At 45.1% G+C, this 20,282-nt stretch overlaps 1 protein-coding gene across 1 annotated transcript; it reads left to right on the top strand.

Moving 5' to 3' along the window:
- Nucleotides 1-1,741: 1,741 nt before the first annotated feature.
- Nucleotides 1,742-18,821, top strand: LOC311104285 (uncharacterized protein). Its single transcript, XM_084146081.1, has 10 exons — nt 1,742-1,929; nt 7,925-8,078; nt 8,218-8,280; nt 8,483-8,537; nt 8,630-8,694; nt 9,046-9,108; nt 9,245-9,326; nt 16,305-16,406; nt 16,597-16,699; nt 17,013-18,821. Exons 2-10 carry the CDS (start codon nt 7,932-7,934, stop codon nt 17,842-17,844), a joined length of 1,512 nt encoding a protein of 503 aa, XP_084002207.1. The 5' UTR covers nt 1,742-1,929; nt 7,925-7,931; the 3' UTR covers nt 17,845-18,821.
- Nucleotides 18,822-20,282: the final 1,461 nt, after the last annotated feature.

The following is a 20,282-nucleotide window of genomic DNA, read 5'->3' as shown; positions in this document are numbered from 1 at the left end:
CTCCTGTACTCCCTGTTCACCCACAACTGTGTAGCCAAGCACGACGCCAATACCATCATTACGTTTGCTGACGACACAACGGTGGTAGGCTGATCACAGACAACAATGAGACAGCCTATAGGGAGGAGGTCAGAGACCTGGCATTGTGGTACCAGGACAACAACCTACAGGAAAAGGAGGGCCGGATACGCCCCCATTCACATCGCCTGGGCTGATGTGGAGCGGGTCGAGAGCTTCAAGTTCCTTTGTGTCCATATCACCAACAAACGATTATGGTCCAAACACACCAAGACAGTCGTGAAGAGGGCACGACAATGCCTAATCCCCCTCAGGAGATTGAAAAGATTTGGTATGGGTCCCCAGAGCCAAAAAAAGTTATACAGCTGCACCATTGAGAGCATCCTTACCGGTTGCATCACCGCCTGGTATGGCAACTGCTCGGCATCCGACCGTAAGGCGCTACAGAGGGTAGTGTGTACGGCCCAGTACATCACTGGGGCCTAGCTTGCTGCCATCCAGGACCTCTATACTAGGCGGTGTCAGAGGAAGGCCACCCCCAAACATTTTTTTGGGTCAAAAACTCCAGCCACCCAAGTCATAGACTGTTCTCTCTGCTACCGCATGGCAAGCGGTACCAGAGCACCAAGTCTCGGTCCAAAAGGCTCCTTAACAGCTTCTACCCCCAAGCCATGAAACTGCTGAACAATTCATCAAAAGCTACCCGGACTATTTGCATTTTTTTTACACTGCTGCTACTCGCTGTTTATTATCTATGCATAGTCACTTTACCCCTACCTACATGTACATATTACAGCAATTACCTCAACTCAATAGGGCGGCAGGTAGCCTAGTGGTTAAGAGCGTAGTGCCAGTAACCGAAAGGTAGCCCAGAGCCGACTGGGTGAAAAATCTGTCGATGTGCCCTTGAGCAAGGCACTTAACCCTAATTGCTCCTGTAAGTCCCTCTGGATAAGAGTGTCTGCTAAATGACAACAAAAAATAATACCTCGACTAACCTGTAACCCCGCATATAGCCTCGTTTATTGTTATTTTATTGAGTTACTTTTTTTACTTAAGGGCTTGTAAGGTATTGTTGTATTCGGCGCATGTGACAAATACAATTTCATTTGATGGAAATTGTCTTTCTGGGCCGGGCGTCAGTTAAACTGCAGAACCAAAACAAAACTGTAGCAGTAGTCGAAACCCTGCTTCTAGACCAGAACCCTGGCCCCTTTGTGCCAACCAAAGAGTATGGATATACTGCAAGATACACGTCTCTCCGCCCTAATAATGGTAGTTGTTGTCCACAAAGCGGCATTGGCTGGCTGTCTAGCTCCAGCCTACCTTTCCTTGGATTGGTGGATACATCTCATTATTGTAATCTTTTTTGAATATTCGATGAGGGTTGTTGACGTCAACCACCTGTGCTATGCGACTAGCCTCAATCATGAATATGCATAGCCATCTCGAGACAGTGTTTTTTCTCAATGTTACGTGTCCTACTTATATCAGTACACTCGTAACATTGACCTCCATACAAAAACTCCTTGTTTGATGGGCGAAATAACGAAGAAATGCCACCTGCTGGAGAGAGAAAGATTTTTCTCCGAGTTTGGCCGCTTTCTCCCCTTCCTCTCTGTGGAAACCAAGGTCTCAAGTAAATTAGCCCAAAGTGTCGTGAAACATTAGAGGAACTGTCGCGACAGTGTTGTTCCTTTACGGCATACCGCCATTTTAAGTTGAGGACCAAATCTTTTTTTCTCCTGGCGAGAAGCTAACCAAGCTTAAGCCACTTTATCTTTCGCTTTGGCTGAAGTATATTCATCTGTGGGAAAACAACTTGCTTTGAACAAGGAGAGTGCACGCTCTTATTCCACGTTGCCTGATTCGGGCTCTCGGAGTTTTAAAGGGATTGAATGAAGAGTTGAGGTGAGTGGGACAAATGTGTAGTGCCCCTGAGTCTGAGTGGTGGCACGAGGCCTACGCTGGACAGTGGTTAGCTAGATAGCTAAACTGGAATATGTAACGTTAGGTAAAATCGACCTGTTAAAATGTACCATATTTCGTTTTAGGTATCTCGTCTTACTGCAATTAATTAGCTTAAAGCTTTGGTGGATTGGCAAACTAACGTTAGCCAGGTGGGTCCATTTGACTGTGTTGTTAGCTAACGTTAGCCTCAGTTAGCCCACCACTGAGATGTCTAGTCGGAAGACAGACAACTAGCTCTAAAGGCGTCTTCATGATTCTCATCTGAAACAGATTGGAACAGTTCGTGACGTTTTATTATTGAGAACGGTGCAATTGCGGACCGCAATTAGGGACGTTACTGCAAATGTGCGTTCCTACATCTGCAGGAACCCCTATACCTTTTATTGGTCAATTTTCAAGTTGGGACATGCGGGAGGTGGTGCCGCTCCAGTACAGTAGGTGGCATTAATGCACAATAACGGTGGTTCAGTGCAGTTGATCACCATGGCTATAAACACAAGAAATCCAACCTTATTAAATTCAACATCTCTTGCTCTCTTCAAGCCTACTCACTCGGGGGCTTCCAGCCGACTCACTCACCCTTGGGCTATCCTCTACTCTCTTCACTGCCTCAGCATAGGACTCTTTGTGCCCCACTTGAACTCTGGCAATCTCAACCTGTCTCTCTCAGGGCACGTTCGATCCCCAGCTGCATGGGCACCTCCACAGTTGACACAGTGCTTTCTCTATCCCAACTGTACACTCCCTCTGACTATGCCCTCCTGTATATTTCTCACAATTTGGGATCTCCATTTTACACACTACTGCAACATGTCCAAAGCTATGGCACCGATGCGGGTTCGGAACATAGGCCCTCACAGAATAGCAAATTTAACTTAACCTGAATTTATCAGGTAGAAAATGTGTCAAAGCTCAGCAAGACTGGGTATTCTCATGCTCGCCATTGCCACTGGGTTTACGTCTCACCAATCGGCGGGCATCACAAACACTAGGAATATTATTTTTCATTTGATCCACCACAGCGCCCTGCTTCGGAGAGCAAAGGACACCACAGGTTGAGCCCCGAGCCTCGAAGTGCCCACTTCCTCTGGGAGGCGGATACAGCATTTAAAAAAAATCAATTTCTCAACTTTCAGATGTAACCATTCCCAGTTTGTCCTTTACCCAGCTTGACACAACATGGGTTGGCCCAAAAACCGGATTACAGTCTCTTAAAAAATCTAGCTCCTACCGGTACAGAATCTGGGCAAAACTACCACACGTCGCAGCAGGCAGACTAACTACATCCTGGACTGACTCCACTTCAGAGCGCTCACCACTGCTGACTGACTGAATTTCGAGATAAGCAAAGTTCTCGAGCGCATGAAGACCTACAAGGAAGATTACTTGGTTTGTAATCAGGGGACGTAGGTACACTAAATGACGGGGCGGCAGGTAGCTTAGTGGTTAAGAGCGTTGTGCCAGTAACCGAAAGGTTGCTGGTTCTAATCCCCGAGCCGACTAGGTGAAAAATCTGCCGGTGCCCTTGAGCAAGGCACTTAACCCTACTTGCTCCTGTAAGTCGCTCTGGATAAGAGCGTCTGCTAAATGACTAAAATGTATATGGCACTTGCTCATTGAACCTCTCATTCCAAAATCATGGGCATTAATATGTAGTTAGCCCCCCTTTTGCTGCTACAACAACCTACACTCTTCTGGGAAGGCTTTCCACTAGATGTTGGAACATTGCTGCGGGGACTTGCTTCCATTCAGCCACAAGCATTATTGAGGTTGGGCGATTAGGCCTGGTTCGCAGTTGGAGTTCCAATTCAAACCCAGATTTGTCAGTCGGACTGCCAGATGGAGAAGCGTGATTCATCACTCTAGAGAACCCGTTTCCACTGGTCCAGAGTCCAGGCGGCGAGCTTTTCACCACTCCAGCCGACGCTTGACATTGCGCATGGTGATCTTAGGCTTGTGTGCGGCTGCTCGGCCATGGAAAACCATTTCATGAAGCTCCAGACAAACAGTTCTTGTGCTGATGTTGCTTCCAGAGGCAGTTTGGATCTCTGTAGTGAGTGCTGCAACCAAGGACAGAATTGTACATGCTATGCGCTTCAGCACTCGGCTGTCCCGTTCTGTGAGCTTGTGTGGCCTACCACTTCGCGACTGAGCCGTTATTGCTCCTAGACGTTTCCACTTCACAATAACAGCATTTACAGTTGATCGGGACAGCTCTCGCAGGGCAGAAATGTTGCGAACTGACTTGTTGAAAAGGTCACTGAGCTCTTCAGTAAGGCCATTCCACTGCCAATGTTTGTGTACGTAAATTGCATGCATGGCTGTGTGCTCGATTTTTATACACCTGTGTGTGGCTGAAATAGCCGAATCCACTAATTGTGAAGGTGTCCACATACTTTTGTGTGTGTAATATATATGCAGTGCCTTTGGAAAGTATTCAGACCCCTGACTTTTTCCACATTTTGTTACGTTACAGGCTTATTCTAAAATGGATGAAATATTATTTACACACAATGCCCCATAATGACAAAGCGAAAACGGGTTGCTAAAAATGTTAGCAAATGTATAACATTTTAAAGCGTATACCTTTATTTACATAAGTATTCAGACCCTTTGCTATGAGACTCAAAATTGAGCTCAGGTGCATCCTGTTTCCATTGATCATCCTTGATGTTTCTACAACTTCATTGGAGTCCACCTGTGATAAATTCTATTGATTGGACATGATTTGGAAAGGCACACACCTCTCTATATAAGCTCCCACAGTTGAAAGTGCATGTCAGAGCAAAAACCAAGCCATGAGGTCAAAGGAGTTGTCCGTAGAGCTCCGAGACAGGATTGTGTTGAGACAGTTCTGGGGGAGGGTACCAAAAAATGTCCGCAGCATTGAAGGTCCCGAAGAACACAGTGGCCTCCATAATGTTTTTCATGGAAGAAGTTTGGAACCACCAAGACTATTCCTAGAGCTGTCCGCCCGGCCAAACTGAGCAATCAGGGGAGAAGGGCCTTGGTCAGGGAGGTGACCAAGAACCTGATGGTCACTGACAGAGCTCCAGAGTTCCTCTGTGGAGATGGGAGAACCTTCCAGAAGGACAACCATCTCTGCAGCACTCCACCAATCAGGCCTTTATGGTAGAGTGGCCAGGCGGAAGCCACTCCTCAGTAAAAGGCACATGACAGCCTGCTTGGAGTTTGCCAAAAGGCACCTAAAGATTCTCAGACCATGAGAAACAAGATTCTCTGGACTGATGAAACCAAGATTCAACTCTTTGGCCTGAATGCCATTAATCACGTCTGGAGGAAACCTGGCACCATCCCTACAGTGAAGCGTGGTGGCAGCATCATGCTGTGGGGATGTTGTTCAGCAGCAGGTACTGGGAGACTAGTCAGGATCGAGGGAAAGGTGAAGGGCGGAAAATAAAGATCCTTGATGAAAACCTGCTCAGGACCTCAGACTGGGGCGAATGTTCACCTTCCAACAAGACAATGACCCTAAGCACACAGCCAAGCCAACGCATGAGTGGCTTCTGGACAAGTCTCTGAATGTCCTTGAGTGGCCCAGCCAGAGCCCGGACTTGAACCCAATCAAACATCTCTGGAGAGACCTGAAAATAGCTGTGCAGCGACGCTCCCCTTCCAACCTGATCTTGAAAGGATATGCAGAGAAAAATGTGAGAAACTCCCCAAATACAGGTGTGCCAAGCTTTTTTTCTTTTCTTTATTTAACCTTTATTTAACCAGGTAAGCCAGTTGAGAACAAGTTCTCATTTACAACTGCGACCTGGCCAAGATAAAGCAAAGCAGTGCGATTTTAAAAACAACAACACAGAGTTACATATGGGGGAAACAAAACAAAGTCAAAAAAATATATACAGTGTGTGCGAATGTAGTAAGTTATGGAGGTAAGGCAATAGGCTTGTAGCATCATACCCAATAAGACTAGAAGCTGTAATTGCTGCCAAAGGTGCTTCAACAAAGTACTGAGTAAAGAGTCTGAATACTTACGTAAATGTGATATTTCCGGGTTTTTTTAATTTATAAATTTGCAAAGAAATCTAAAAACCTGTCATTATGGGGTATTGTGTGTGTGGATTAATGAGAAAAAACAAACCATTTTTTATTTTAGAATAAAGCTGTAACGTAACAAAATGTGGAAAAAGTCAGGGGTCTGAATACTTTACGAAGGCACTGTGTGTGTACTCGAATGAAGGTGTATACATGGGAGATTAATCTCTGATCTTAGCAGCAGCATTCTTACGCTTTCGTGTCATCACACCTCCTGGTCCGCTTCTTCCTCAGACCGCAATTGTGGGCTACTCTTTGGGTGCTGAAATTAGTGGTTTTTGATAACTTAATTTTATGTGACGTCGGAGCACCAGTCCACCCACACTAGTCGCAGCTCAACTCAATAGTAAATTGTGGAGTTGCGTTTAGTTGGCTGCCAACTATACCGAACAAATATACGCAACATGTAAAGTGTTGGTCCCATGTTTCATGAGCTGAAATAAAAGATCCCAGAAATGTTCCATATGCACAAAAAGCTTATTTCTCATTTGTGTACATTTGTTTACGTCCCTGCTAGTAATAATTTATCTTTTGGCAAGATAATCCTCCACCTGACAGGTGTGGCATATCAAGAAGCTGATTAAACAGCATGATCATTACACAGTTGCACCTTGTGCTAGGAACAAAATGTGCACAGATGTCTCCAAGTTTTGAGCTTGCAATTGGCATGCTGACTGCAGGAATATCCACCAGAGCTGTTGCCAGAGATTGAATGTTAATTTCTCTACCATAAGCCGGCTCCGTGTTTTGGGGAATTTGGCAGTACGTCCAACTTGTCTCACACCCGCAGACCGCGTGTAACCACGCCAGTCCGGGACCTCCACATCTGGCTTCTTCACTTGCTGGATCGTCCGAGACCAGCCACCCGGACAGCTGAAGAAACTGGGTTTGCACAACCGAATAATTTCTGCACAAACTGTCAAACAGTATTGGGAAGCTCATCTGCGTGCTCGTCATCCTCACCAGGGTCTTGACCTGACTGCATTTCTGGAAGCTGAAAATGTCCCAGTTCTTCCATGGCCTGCACACTCACCAGACATGTCATCCATTGAGCATGTTGGGATGCTCTGGATCGACGTGTATGATAGCGTGTTCCAGTTTCTGCTGATATCCAGCAACTTCGCACAGCCATTGAAGAGTGGGACAACATTCCACAGGCCACAATCAACAGCCTGATCAACTCAATGCAAAGGAAACGTTGCGCTGCATGAGGCAAATGGTGGTCACACCAGATACTGACTGGTTTTCTGATCCACACCCCTATTTTATTTATTTATTTATTTATTTTATTTTATTTTTTATATCTCTGAGCAACAGATGCATCTGTATTCCCAGCCGTGAAATCCATAGATTAGGGCTTAATGCATTTATTTCAATTGACTGATTTCCTTATGAACTGTAACTCAATAAATTCTTTGAAATTGTTGCGTTTTGATATTTCTGTTTGTGTGGTATGTGTATATAACCTGCCTAAAGCATTCACTATTCCAGCTAGCTAGCTATCCTTGTAAATGTTTATCGGGAAGGAGTCCCATGTTAACCTGTGACTTTCCAGCCTTCATTTTCCTTGAAGCCTCCAGGTAAGGGAAGATTGAGCATAGTTTGGCAACATTGATCAATTCTCTTACACACTAGCTTCAAAGCTAGTTCCACACATGAAAATAAGATGTTACCTTACCTTGCTAGCTACGTGGAAGTAATTTAGGTAGCTTTGCAGAAGAAATTGAGCTGCACATGGTTCACGATGGTCTTCCAAGCCTTTGTGGCTCTGTCCACACTGCCTAATGGCAACACTGATGCAACTCCATGTCTGCATATTATTAGTAACTACGTAGTTTGTAAACTAAACATCTCTTTTTCTCACTTGCAGGTGAAAGATGACCCAGTTTTTACCCCCCAACTTGCTGGCCCTATTTGCGCCGCGGGACCCCATACCATTTCTGACGCAGTTGGAGAAGCTGCCCCATGAGAAACACCACAACCAGCCATACTGCGGCATTGCTCCCTTCATCAGGCACTTTGAGGTAAGGCAAACCTACCTGGCCCTTGTGCAATTACTCTTCATGAATGAGATGGATAGTTGGCTATTTTGGTGTATTATTTGACTGAATGCCTTTGGCCCTCTACCTTTTTATTAGCCTAACTTTTGAACTGTTTTGATAGGACCCCAGAGATGCCCCTCCCCCTACTAGGGCAGAAACTCGTGATGAGAGGTTGGAGAGAAAGGTGAGACAATTGGAAGAGGTCATTCCCCGTTGTGGCCATTTCTTTTCACTTTTAGTCTCTGAAACCCTCAGTGCGTATCTGAATAAGATTGGATAAGTGGAAATCTTCAGTAGGGTGTACTAGTACATGGCTTTAATTTACATGTACAGTAACCATTTGGAGATTGAGTGAGGGGCCTAGCTAACCTGTTTCTGTTTTACAGAGGAGGGAGAAGATCGAGAGGAGGCAGACGGTTGTGGAGACAGAACTGAAGCTCTGTAAGTTGACATGGATGAGCTTTTGTGACATTTCATAGGACTTACTGAAAGTTGATGGTCAGGTTGTGATATTTGGTTCTGCCTTCTTCCAGGGGATCCACACAATGACCCCAATGCTCAGGGGGATGCCTTCAAGACCCTGTTTGTGGCTCGCGTGGTAAGTGTGTATTATACAGGCTACCTTCCGTGTCCCATGGCATCTTTACCTTCTCTTCCATCCTGTCTTGGCCACTGAGACTAAAACCGTGTATTGAATAATAACAAATGCAGCACACATACACCACAATAAAATGAAAACCAAGCATCCACTTCTTGAAGCATATCTTACATTTTCTATAGAATGGTATGAAGCCCAGAAGTGTGTTCTGAAGACAATTCTAAGACCAAGCTGCCAGTAAAGTCTACACCTGTTGTATTTCGTAAATGTGACGAATAACATTTGATTTGTAAAAGGTTTTCCCGCCAAGTTCTGACGGGATAGATGTTAACTGTGTTATCATTGCTGCAGAATTATGACACAACAGAATCCAAGCTTCGCCGTGAGTTTGAGGTCTACGGACCCATCAAAAGGGTAAGTTGTCTTGGTCTCCAAACCACCTTTTGGTTTACTTATTGTCCATTTGTTACAGTGGCAGTTGGTCCTCTGCTTTCTCTCCCCCCCCCCCAGCTTGTTCAGCTAGCGTTATTATAGTCGCTCTCTCTTCCAGATTTACATCGTCTACAACAAGCGGTCAGGGAAGCCCAGAGGCTACGCCTTCATAGAGTACGAGCACGAGAGAGACATGCACTGTGAGTACCACGAGAGGCCAACCCCCCCTCATAACTCACCTCATCTCAAATGGGAGTCTGAATGCTGGGAGGGTACGTAGGTGGGATAGTATTTGTTGAAGGACTCGTGTAAGCGAGACATGAACAAGAAGGTACCGAAAGAAATGCACCAGATCAATTTTGGGAGCTTACAATTTTTTAAATAATTTCACTATAGCTTTACAAGTTGTAGCAGTTGGTGTTGCTGACTATTAGTTAACATCAGCACCTTATACTCTTGCTCAGTGTAGGAGGAACCCCCTTGACTGAGTAGCAACTGACTAGGCTCCGTTTTTTAAATGTGGTTATTTTCTGTACTGCACTAGCAGCTTATGCTGTCCTTGGTGTGATTTCCCATTGAAGGGCCACGTTGGGTGATGGTTTCACATTTATCCATAGTCTTAGGCCCACTCTTAATATCTGCCAAATATAAAAGTACAATTTTCACACTGCTGAGCCACACCGAGCTGTACTGCGCTGGCCTGATTACGCTGCGAGGACATGGTGAAAGGAAAGTATCCAAGCCAGCAGAGTATGGTTTGGATTGGCACAATGGTGAGAGAAGGAGAACTAGCTGGCAAGTAGGCTTGGGCGGTATCTAGATTGTCATACCTTCATACCGACCTTGTGCCACACAGGGATATTCGGTAATACCGGCACTGAACACAAGGGGCGCGGTTTTCAAACCCAACTGATACTCTGTAATCCGAAGGTTAGCAATGCTAACAAGTACATGTAAAATGCCATAGAGAAAGCTAACTAAATGCTAACGACTGCATTGCGAACGTTTTGTGCAGTTTCTGACCTAAACTATACAGGTAACTCAAATGCTACACAGTTTGCTGCACGCACAAAACCAATATCAGCCAGCAAGGCTTTTGATCCAGGAGGGGATTCTCTGCTGTTACCAAGTGAATGCTTGATTTTGGAAGAAGCTAACCACTTAGCTAGATAGCTAACTAGCTACTAAATTAGCAAACCAAACGCACAACTGCAGAACAGTTAGCATATTTTAGACAGTTAACATTTAGACTTACCATACTGTAATTAGATCACTTGGCGCATGCTGCACAACAGTGAGTGACTCACAAGGCTCCGGTCTCTCGTAGTTGTGTGCTTGTAAACAAACACCACGTGACTGGGGACTACCGTCAGCTTCATAATAATGTGTCTGGTGAAATGAAGAACACAATGTTCTTTATCTCCTAACTTATTGCACAAGTTGACTGCAGGTATCTACTTAAGTAGCTACAAATATTCAAATTTATTAATTAACTTCAAATAAATAGTTTCAACGGTATTGACGGTATTGACAAACCATCCTGTGGCTTTTTCCAAATACCCCGGTATACCACCCAAGCCTACTGGCAAGGGGTTTAAAAATATGGACCCACAGTCCACACAAGTTAAAGATACAACTCTGAACACAAGGGTCTCCAAAATCCATCCATCCTCTTTATTTTCATAACTTTGAGTTATGGCGATATGTTATTAATTAGGGGAAACAAGGTGCTGAGTGAGGTTTGTGTGTGACGTCTGTCTTGTTTGTGGCGCATGATGATCTCTTGACTAACTCAAGTACAGCAGTGAAATGGTTTCTGTACTGCACTTGTCTGAGCGAGTGCAGTTAGTCCAGCCATGGCACTTCTCCTATGTGGCGGTGCCATTCAGTGGGAGGGGTGGGAAGGTTTGTCCTATGTTTTGTATGCATAAACAACTAAGCCTTGTTCTTCTGGTCACCTTGAATGCCTTTGCTTGCTGTAGGTTAGGCCTGTAATAGTTAGGAGTGCTAAGTCATCTGTGGAACAGGTAGGTTTCCTGGTTCGACCACCAACGGTAAGCTACAGGTCACCAACAGGCTAGTGCCCCCTACCTTGTCTGGTTAACTTGGGTACCCTCATCTCTGTGCTGTTGTGTGACACTAGGCCATTTCTATCAGCTCATATCAGTGGTCTTCAACCCTGGTCCTGGCGAGCTACCATGCCTGCTGGTATTTTTCTCATTGATCGAATTTAAACAAATTGTCAGGGAGATGGGTGTTCCAGGTGTAAATCGGTTGCTCACTAAGATTGCTACTTACTTGGCCACCTCCCAGGCTGACTACATTGTAATCACTTGCCAGATCTCGCAACACCTGGGTAGTTGTTTTACATATCAGCAAACCAAATCATATCAAATAGGAATCTGATGCCTGACTGCTAGTCGGTGATTAGGCAAGTATCCGCACAGCGCGACTGCAATGTAGCTTGTCTGGAACGTGGCCGCTGATTCATTGCTGGAACACTTAGGGTCGTGCAGGGAATAGTGTTCCCCAGGACCAGGGTCGCCCACCCTTGGTATGATGTGACTCAGGTGAGGGTTGACTTGTGAGGGGATGTCTATGCTGGCTCTGTAGTGTATTAACTGTTTGTTGTTCTCATTGCCACTGCAGCCGCCTATCTGTGATGGCTATTGGCCAGAGCTGGCTTGCAGATGATGATGGTTATGATACATCTACACCCTACTACCACAGCTCAGTATATGGTTGGTATGATGGGTTTGTATGATGGGTAAGCTTTCTTTCCACCCTTCATCCTCCTATTTAGGGAAGAGGTGCTACGTTCAATGGGCAAAGCAAATTTTTTTTTGAAGCTGCTTAAATGTTGCCTGAACAGTATTGACATTGGTAAGACAGAGCTGGTGCTTTGACCATTGAACGCACCCCCAGGCCATTAGTCAGTTAATGGGTGCCCTATGAGTTTTCCTTTTGTGTTAAAGCCACCTCCGATGTATCCCTTTTAGCACTTTTACATATAGGCCTAAGAGCTTTTACTATTTTGATTATTGTATTTGTCTGAAACAACAGCATTTTAGCAAGTTGTCTCTTGCATAATCATTAAGAAAAGGACAATCTTTTGCATAACATTGCGTCAAAAAGACCACATGCCCAAGACAAAATCCCCTAGCGTTGTAAGTTAGGGTCCTTTCTTGTGTGCGTCGAGCTGGCTTTAATGGATTAGGCTTACGACGGGACTCTAACTACTTTTACAGCAAGGCACATAATTATGCACATGTAGCTTTGCCCCTACTATAGAACTAGGCAAGAGCAGATGCCAACAAGAGCATAGCGATAGTTCATTCAGACATGGCAGTCATCTCACCCCCAGATCTCTTTACCACAGCTGATATTAAGGATCAGGTGTATACAGCTAATAGAACCAGTCTAGTGAGGAAACATGTCACCACTGGAACTAGCCTACATTTTATTCTAGCCTACACCAAACACTTGTCTCATTTTCTCTAGATACATACCTTTCTGTTTCTTAAAATAACCTTTTGATATGCACCATACGTGTGCTTGTATAGTAAGATAGTATTTAGGCCTTGTATTCAAGTCGTTTTGGGGGTTGAGGTAAGGCAACCCCCCTTTGAGTGAAGTCATCTCTGATTGGTTGAGAAGGTTATGGTTTGTGGTAAGACAAACCCGGATTGGTTAGGTTAGTGAGGGGTTGTGGTAAGGCCCCCTGGTAGTATAAGCCTGTGAGGTGTCATGAAAGTACAGTGATAATTTGCTGTGATCTAGAGGGGGTTCTGGTAAGGCCCTCTGATTGGCTATAAAAGCGAGGGGTTCTGGTAAGGCCTTTTGAATGGTTAAGCGAGTGGTTCTGGTAAGGCCCTCTGATTGGATATAAAGAGGAAAGAGTCCTCTGTGCCGTTTCTCATTGGATCGTCTTCCACAGCAGAGCAGACCAGTGTAGAGGCCAGGATGGGTCATCATGGATCTCGCCGAATTCTTCGGTCATAAGAGACTGATCCCAAGACTGTCTGGGCCAAGGGAGTATATATATTTGTGCGTGTTCTGAGTTTGACTCCGAAGCTGCAGACTATGGTGTTAAATCTGGCAGAAGCAGGAGACTGCCATGTTGACTGGCAACTGGAAGCCCTATGCTCCGGGAGGTTCTGACTTCGACACTGCGCTCGTGTCCAGGTGGTGGTAAGATAGTTGACGAAAAACAAACAGCAGCCCGTAAAGCCCCAACTAAGGTATGTGAACATGGTCACATTTAACTCATGACACATTTGCTTATATCTCCCCCTCCAGACAAGTATTACAAGCAGGTCAGAGGTTGTATGTAAGGCAACCAAATTTACACTAGCCTCACTAGAGTCTGAAGCACAACATGTATTGGGTAAGAATATTTTGGTGTAATAAGCAGCATTACCATAAAAGGCTGTGTATTCTGGCAATCAGAGTAAATAACTCAAACCAATGTGTCACTGGTATTTTATTTCTCACTGAACCAGGGAGGGGGGTAAGAACACCAGGAGTGGTGTGTGGTTGTGCCAGTGACGATGGCTATCGCAGGATGTGCCTAAGGTGTTACGCTTTGAACACACTGTCGTTGCGCAAAATAGTATGCAGCATCATCTAGATATGTGTGCAACAAAAGTTCAACATTCACCTTCTGCTACCATTTCTGTCAACTCGTTAACGCATACAGTTTGACGCATACGTTCGATAAATCCAACGTATGCACAACACAGAACGCACTGCAACTGCCTCTGCAACGCAATGCTGCAAGGCAAACGCAGCGTTCCATTGGAAATAAACGCAATGGCACAGTCAGTGTGTTCAAAGCGAAAGGATTTGCAGTGCAGAGCCACCTGTGGTTTGTCACTAACCACGTTTCTATCCACAGTTTTTAGAGGAAAGTCAAACCATATTTTAAAAAATAACGACAGCTGTGATGGAAACAGGAAGTTTCGGTACAATTTTATAAATGCTGACTGAATTTGTTAGTTCGACATGGTGGGATCTTTCTGTGTCAGTAAAATTAATTATGTGCGAGATGGCGGTGGAAATGACTTATGTGCAAATATTGATATAATTACCATCTTATCGAATTAAACTTGGAATCGATATGGTGTGTGGTCCAACCACTATGACTCGGGAAACCATGCAGTTTATTAGGCTACAGATCAAATATATGGATGAACTTCACAGGGTGGTGAAAGTGCACGATGATGAGCTTTATTCTACTTTCCAATAAATAGCGAGGGTCTTATGCTGGTGACATGATGATTGACGCTTGACTGCCGTTTGACAAAATATTATCTTCTCCATTATCTCATGTAGACTAGCCTACCCGTACTGTATATGCGAGCGTAGGCACATTTGCTATTAAATGCAACAGTTTTTGTGACAAAAAAATTAACGCTTTTTCAACTACAGATGGTTATGTGTGCGCTACGTCATCACGCACTGATTGTCTTTTGCCGCAACAAGTCATTTTGGAAATGCACATTTTGCAATATTTGTATTAAAATCTGACGGCAATTGGATGGAAACCTAGCTACTGGTAGAAAATCTATTTTTCCACCTATAAGTGGTTAGACGTGCTTTTGTAAGTGAAGTGGGTGTCTATCTTACCCATGGGGCTGACTCCTATTCACTGTTCCTTCTGGGTAAGAGGTTGTAGATGTGACAATGTGTGAACATGCACAAATGCATTTCTCATCAATTTGTCAGGTTGGATATTAATTATTGTCATCTGATTTATTTCAAGTGACGGGCTCTCAAACGCACTCCACATCAAAGTGCTGTCAACTGCTTGGACCACTCGTTTTCATTTCATGTCATTTAGCAGACGCTCTTATCCAGAGCTACTTACAGGAGCAATTAGGGTTAAGTGCTTTGCTCAAGGGCACATCGACAGATTTATTTTGACCTAGTCCGCTCTGATTTGAACCAACAAACTTTCGGTTACTGGCCTAACGCTTTTTACGGCTAGGCTAACCACTAGGGACACGCAATATTCAGTAATAAACCATTATTGGATCTGACTGCCGTAGCTTTAAATTAATTAATTTTTACACAGAATCCCATGATGAAAGTTTATAGTTATGAAAAGCTGGGTATTTTCATCACTATGGAGCAATTTTAAATGCATATAGTTTTAGGTAAAAATCTTAACCAAGGCTACGTTCATGTGTCATAATTTATGGGTATACATATATAATTGATATTGAGCGTTTATGCTCGCTTCCCTAGATGTATGAATTTAGCTTATAGTTGTGGGCGAAGTCAAGACCATTGATTGGTCTACTCACCTCTGGTCCTCGAAGCCAGTTCCACTGCACCCCCCCCCCCCCCCCCCCCCTCCATCGTTCCCCTCTAATCAGGGACTGATTTAGACCTGGGACACCAGGTGTGCAATTAATTATCAGGCAGAACAGAAAAGCAGCAGGCTCCGGACCACGTAGGGTAAGAGTTGAGTACCCCGGGTATAAACACTAACCTTTTAGCTTCAAGGTAAAATGAGCCATGCAACAGTAGAGTATGAAAAATGTATGCACACACTTAACTGTAAGTCGCTCTGGATAAGAGCGTCTGCTAAATGACTAAAATGTCACTACTAGACCTAAGTAAGATTTAAATTATTTTAAAGCAGAGTTTCACTTTTTTCGGTCTCTGGTGCTCCACAGAAACCATACATGACACAGAGCAATCATATAGGCCTAACTTCAATGTTTTTTGTTTGAATATATTATATAATAAAATCTAAGGTTAGAGATTTGAATAATTCATGCTTTGGAAGGCAGACTTTGGTACATTTTTATCTACTATACCGGCTCACTTGTAATTTGCGGCTAGAATTAATTTATTATTCTATCCCTCATTAGCATTTCAAAATTGATTTACTGAAGTAAAGTGCTTCACAACAAAATACTTAAGCTGTGGTACAGCTTCAAAAAAGCGAAAGATGTGCAGGTAAAAGCTGCGTTTAGTGGTGGAAAAGGGTCTACTACTACATGGTCTGTCTGCCCAGAGAGCAGCTCCACACTACCTCACCTGCTCCTGGTCAGTATATTCATGCACTCTTTGTTATCCTTACCTTTTGAAATAGCAGAGCTCCAACTTACCCTTCTCTACCTTTTCTGTCATCACCCCCCCCCCCCCCCTCCTCCCCTCCCCTCCAGCCGCCTACAAGCATGCAGACGGCAAGAAAATCGACGGGAGGAGAGTGCTGGTGGATGTGGAAAGAGGCCGCACTGTGAAGGGATGGCAGCCCCGCAGGCTAGGTGAGGAACTGCACATGATCTCTGTGACTGCATGAATTCATTGAATGTTTTGGAACAGCTGATTCTCTTCAAATTGGCATTTGCCATTTATGAATCCCTTTTAATATTTTATTTGTCAGTTTTTAAATACATAAATCATAGACAGGAAATGAATGCATCACAATGAGCCCTGTTTTCTGTCCCCAACCAGGTGGTGGTCTTGGTGGGACGAGGAGAGGCGGGGCTGACGTCAACATCAAGCACTCTGGAAGAGACGACGCCTCACGTTACGATGACCACCCCCCAATTGGAGGGTGAGTAACTACACTCGGCCCTTGGGGTGGTCTACCAAGGGAGGATTGTCACCCTATTCCAAATAGGCCCTACCCATTAGACCCAAAATAATTGGATAGATGTAGCAATATACGGGAAAATAATGTGACGGCAAGATGGATTTACTACCATATTCCTTAGTTACATCTATCCAATTATTTTAGATCTATGAAAGTCTAGAGGATATGGGCTAGTGGTAGATTTGGGATTGGACATTTTGTGGTTTGACTGACTTGATATTTTCTGTAGAGGTTTGTCAGTTGACTGTTATTTTTGCCCTTCTCTTCACCTCAGGGAACGAGAGCGCGAACGTGGACCTGAGCCCAGAGGGGAGCGCAGAGAGCGCAGCGAGCGCAGCCGTGAGCACGAACGGGGGGGGGAGAAAGAGCGCGGTGGCGAGAGACGGAGGTCCCGGTCCCGGGAAAGACGCAGGCGCAGCTCTCGCTCCAGGGAGAGGGAGAGGGGCGACAGGGGTCTGGGCCTGGCAGGGCCCGGAGAGGAGAGCGTAGGGGGTGGCAGGAGGAGAGACCGAGAGAGGGAGCGGGGGGGAGGAGGGCCAGGGGGAGATAGTCGTAGCAGGGAGAGGAGCAGAGACAAGGGCGAAAGGAAGAGGAGGAGCCGCAGCCGAGAGCGCAAGCGAGACCGGGAGAGGGGCAAGGGTGGCGAGGGGGATGAGGGCATGGGGCTAGGAGAAGGTATGATGGCGGAGGGAGGAGAGAGAATGCCTGAAGAGCCTAGCGTGGGTGAGGAAGGGGGAGAGGTGGGAGAGGAGCGTGGCGGGAGGGAGCGGGACAGGGAGAGGGAACGCGACCGGAGGCGCAGCCACAGGGACAAGGACCGCGATAGGGACCGGGAGAGGCACAGGGGGGACAGGGAGAAAGACCGGGAGCATAAGAGAGACCGGGAGCGGGGTGGCGGGGAGCGCAGGGAGGACCGGCATGGCTCTCTCCTGCTCCCCTCGGCCGAGCAGGACGACGTGGGTAACGGGGAGGAGGGCGAAGCGCCGCCCAAGCCAGAGGAGAACAGCCAGGATGGGTTGATGGACCAGGAGTCGGTGCAGTCGGGGGAGGGCTATGTTTCCAACGAGAACGGCTACAAGATGGCGACCCAGGCAGACGAGTACTAAGAGGGGCTTTCCTGTCTTTACTAATTTCCTGTTTTTTTTTATACAACACAAACCCACACACCCCACCCCAAACCCCTTCCCTGTTTGTGTGAATGATACTGTAATGAGCTGCTGCCCTGTTAGAAAGTGTAGGCATAAGAAACAAACTGTCTGTTTTATGGGTTAAGTAGGGTTTAGTCCCCTGTAGCTCAGTTGGTAGAGCATGGCGCTTGCAACGCCAGGGTGGGTTCGTTTCCCACAGGGGGCCAGTATGAAAATGTATGCACTCACTAAGTCGCTCTGGATAAGAGCGTCTGCTAAATGACTAAAATGTAAAATGTTTCTTCTGTATTTGAACCCCCAGGACTAGGTCCACACCACAAAAATAATTATTTCAAACCGTCCCTCTTTATCAAACTGAGAACTGTGCTCACTGTCCCTTGACATTCGCACTCTCCCCCAACTGCAACTTTAATCTGACAATATTTTGCTCTGTCAAGTACTTGTCTGATTACAATCCCTTTAAGAGCGAGGCAGATGGTTCAAATATTTGTTCCTATCTTTCTTGAGCTCTGTCAACGCGTTTCCACTAACATTTCTCGCATAATTTGTTTTACAGACACAAAAAGATTCCACCTTGTCTAGTGTGTTTTGTTGGAGTTTGGATAATTTACCCAAAAATGTTCTGTTTCCGTCAGGCCTGTCATGACTTTATCTGTCTGACTTTTAAAATCAAATTGTATTGGTCACATACACGTGTTTAGCAGATGCTATTGCGGGTGTAGCGAAATGCTTGTGTTTCTAGCTCCGACAGTGCTGTAATATCTAACAATTTCACTACATATAGCCAATACACACAAATCTAATGAAGTAAGGAAATGTGTTGCAATGTGCATGTGCAAGATTCTGCAAATGTTTCTCATTATTATTCTGCAAAGCAAGACTGAGGAACCCTCTGATTCTGTTCTGATTCTCTGAAATAAAGTTTTTTTGTTGAACATTTAGTCAGCGTGTCATTCTGTTCAGTAATCTAAACTACCAGGTTCTTCGGTGGGGTTTATCGTTGGTTGACAACGTTATGATGCATTACCGCCACCTACTGTACTGGAGTGTGGGCCAGATACTGGGAGAAACTAAATCAATCAGACCTGATGGGACCATTTCACGCCATATGTATTGAATTTAAAATAAATCGTAAACATGAAGAATATAGTTGCTAATGTAAACATGATATTTGAGGAAAGGTCATAATGGATGTTGAAATCAAAAACCTTAACAATTGAAAGCAACATTTATAGAATTGTAAACAAATTATCAAAAGCAAAACCCAAAAACTTGCAAACAAATAATTTTTAAGCGAGAGCAAATTTCTATGACAAATGATTGAAAAACGAATGCAAAAATCGTTTTCAGTTATGTTCCAACAACCAATCCTATTGGATCCATTTTGTCTACGCTCTTGCCTGTATTTACTACCTTTTGGTTATGCTACTCGCATCTTGGCTTTCGATGCCAGTTTTTTTCGATTGCGAGATTTGACATTTTTTTTCTAGTGAAGGGTGGTGTTTAGAGAGGTGTAGATAATGAGCCTCCATTGGTCCACTAGTTTTGGAGTGACGGTTCATCTTAACCCAATCAATGAACATTATATACATTTTGTATTGGCTACTTAACCAGACGGTCTGACGTCACCACTACACGCCAAATCTTTCCCCCTGTGGCCGCATCATGTTCTGAGCATGGCGAACGATAGTTACCGGAGTGTAACTCCAGTTCTATGAGTGGAGTGGAGCCCCATAGGGGAGCTCTGCTCCTATTGGTTTACCCACTGTCCTAAGGCAGCATCAGCCTGAGACAAAATTATGCACACACCTGCAGCCAATAGGAGTACAGGTGTCCCTATAAGAGGAGACGCTTCCCATCAATCAGCCTCCCGAGATATTTATCTTCAGCGAGACTAGAGAGGGTCGGCAGGGCCTTAAGTCCTTTGGGGCTCCGCTCCACTCATAGAACTGGAATTACACTCCGGTAACTATCGTTCTATATCGTGGAGCTCCACCCCATAGGGGAGCTCTGCTCCTATTGGTTTAAGGCGGAGTGAAACGCTCCCTGCCGAGCCCAACACTTCCCATCAACATGAAACGGTCAGGCCTAGCAATGGCTGCAACCAAGTCCCGCAGTACTGCAACCACTGTATCACCATACAAGTGTCACAATATCATCGGTTAAAACCCGCCCCACCTAGTCCAATGGCAACACCAATGACTAGTAGGCAGAGCACCAGAATACGGGCCATACTAATCTGTACTAGCAGATAGATGGTACCTCAATATCATGTTACAATAATACTGACCACTAATGGAATGACACAAAGTGTCGCTCTACATTGTGTACACGGTAGCCCGCCCCACTCAATCAATGGAACCCCAGAGATTAGTGGGCAGATCCCAGAACATGAT

This window comes from Coregonus lavaretus (assembly GCF_964263955.1).
Source record: "Coregonus lavaretus genome assembly, chromosome: 28".
Classification (NCBI taxonomy): Eukaryota; Metazoa; Chordata; class Actinopteri; order Salmoniformes; family Salmonidae; genus Coregonus; species Coregonus lavaretus.
Note: the sequence above shows the minus strand (reverse complement) of the source record. Positions and strands in the feature narration are given on the sequence as shown.

Bases quoted from the DNA above. Each gene is read 5' to 3' on its own strand.
- LOC311104285 (XM_084146081.1), top strand. From the start codon at position 7,932: ATGACCCAGTTTTTACCCCCCAACTTGCTGGCCCTATTTGCGCCGCGG. The intron at 8,281-8,482 runs GTGAGACAATTG...TCTGTTTTACAG, and splicing joins ATGAGAGGTTGGAGAGAAAG to AGGAGGGAGAAGATCGAGAG. The intron at 16,407-16,596 runs GTGAGGAACTGC...GTCCCCAACCAG, and splicing joins ATGGCAGCCCCGCAGGCTAG to GTGGTGGTCTTGGTGGGACG.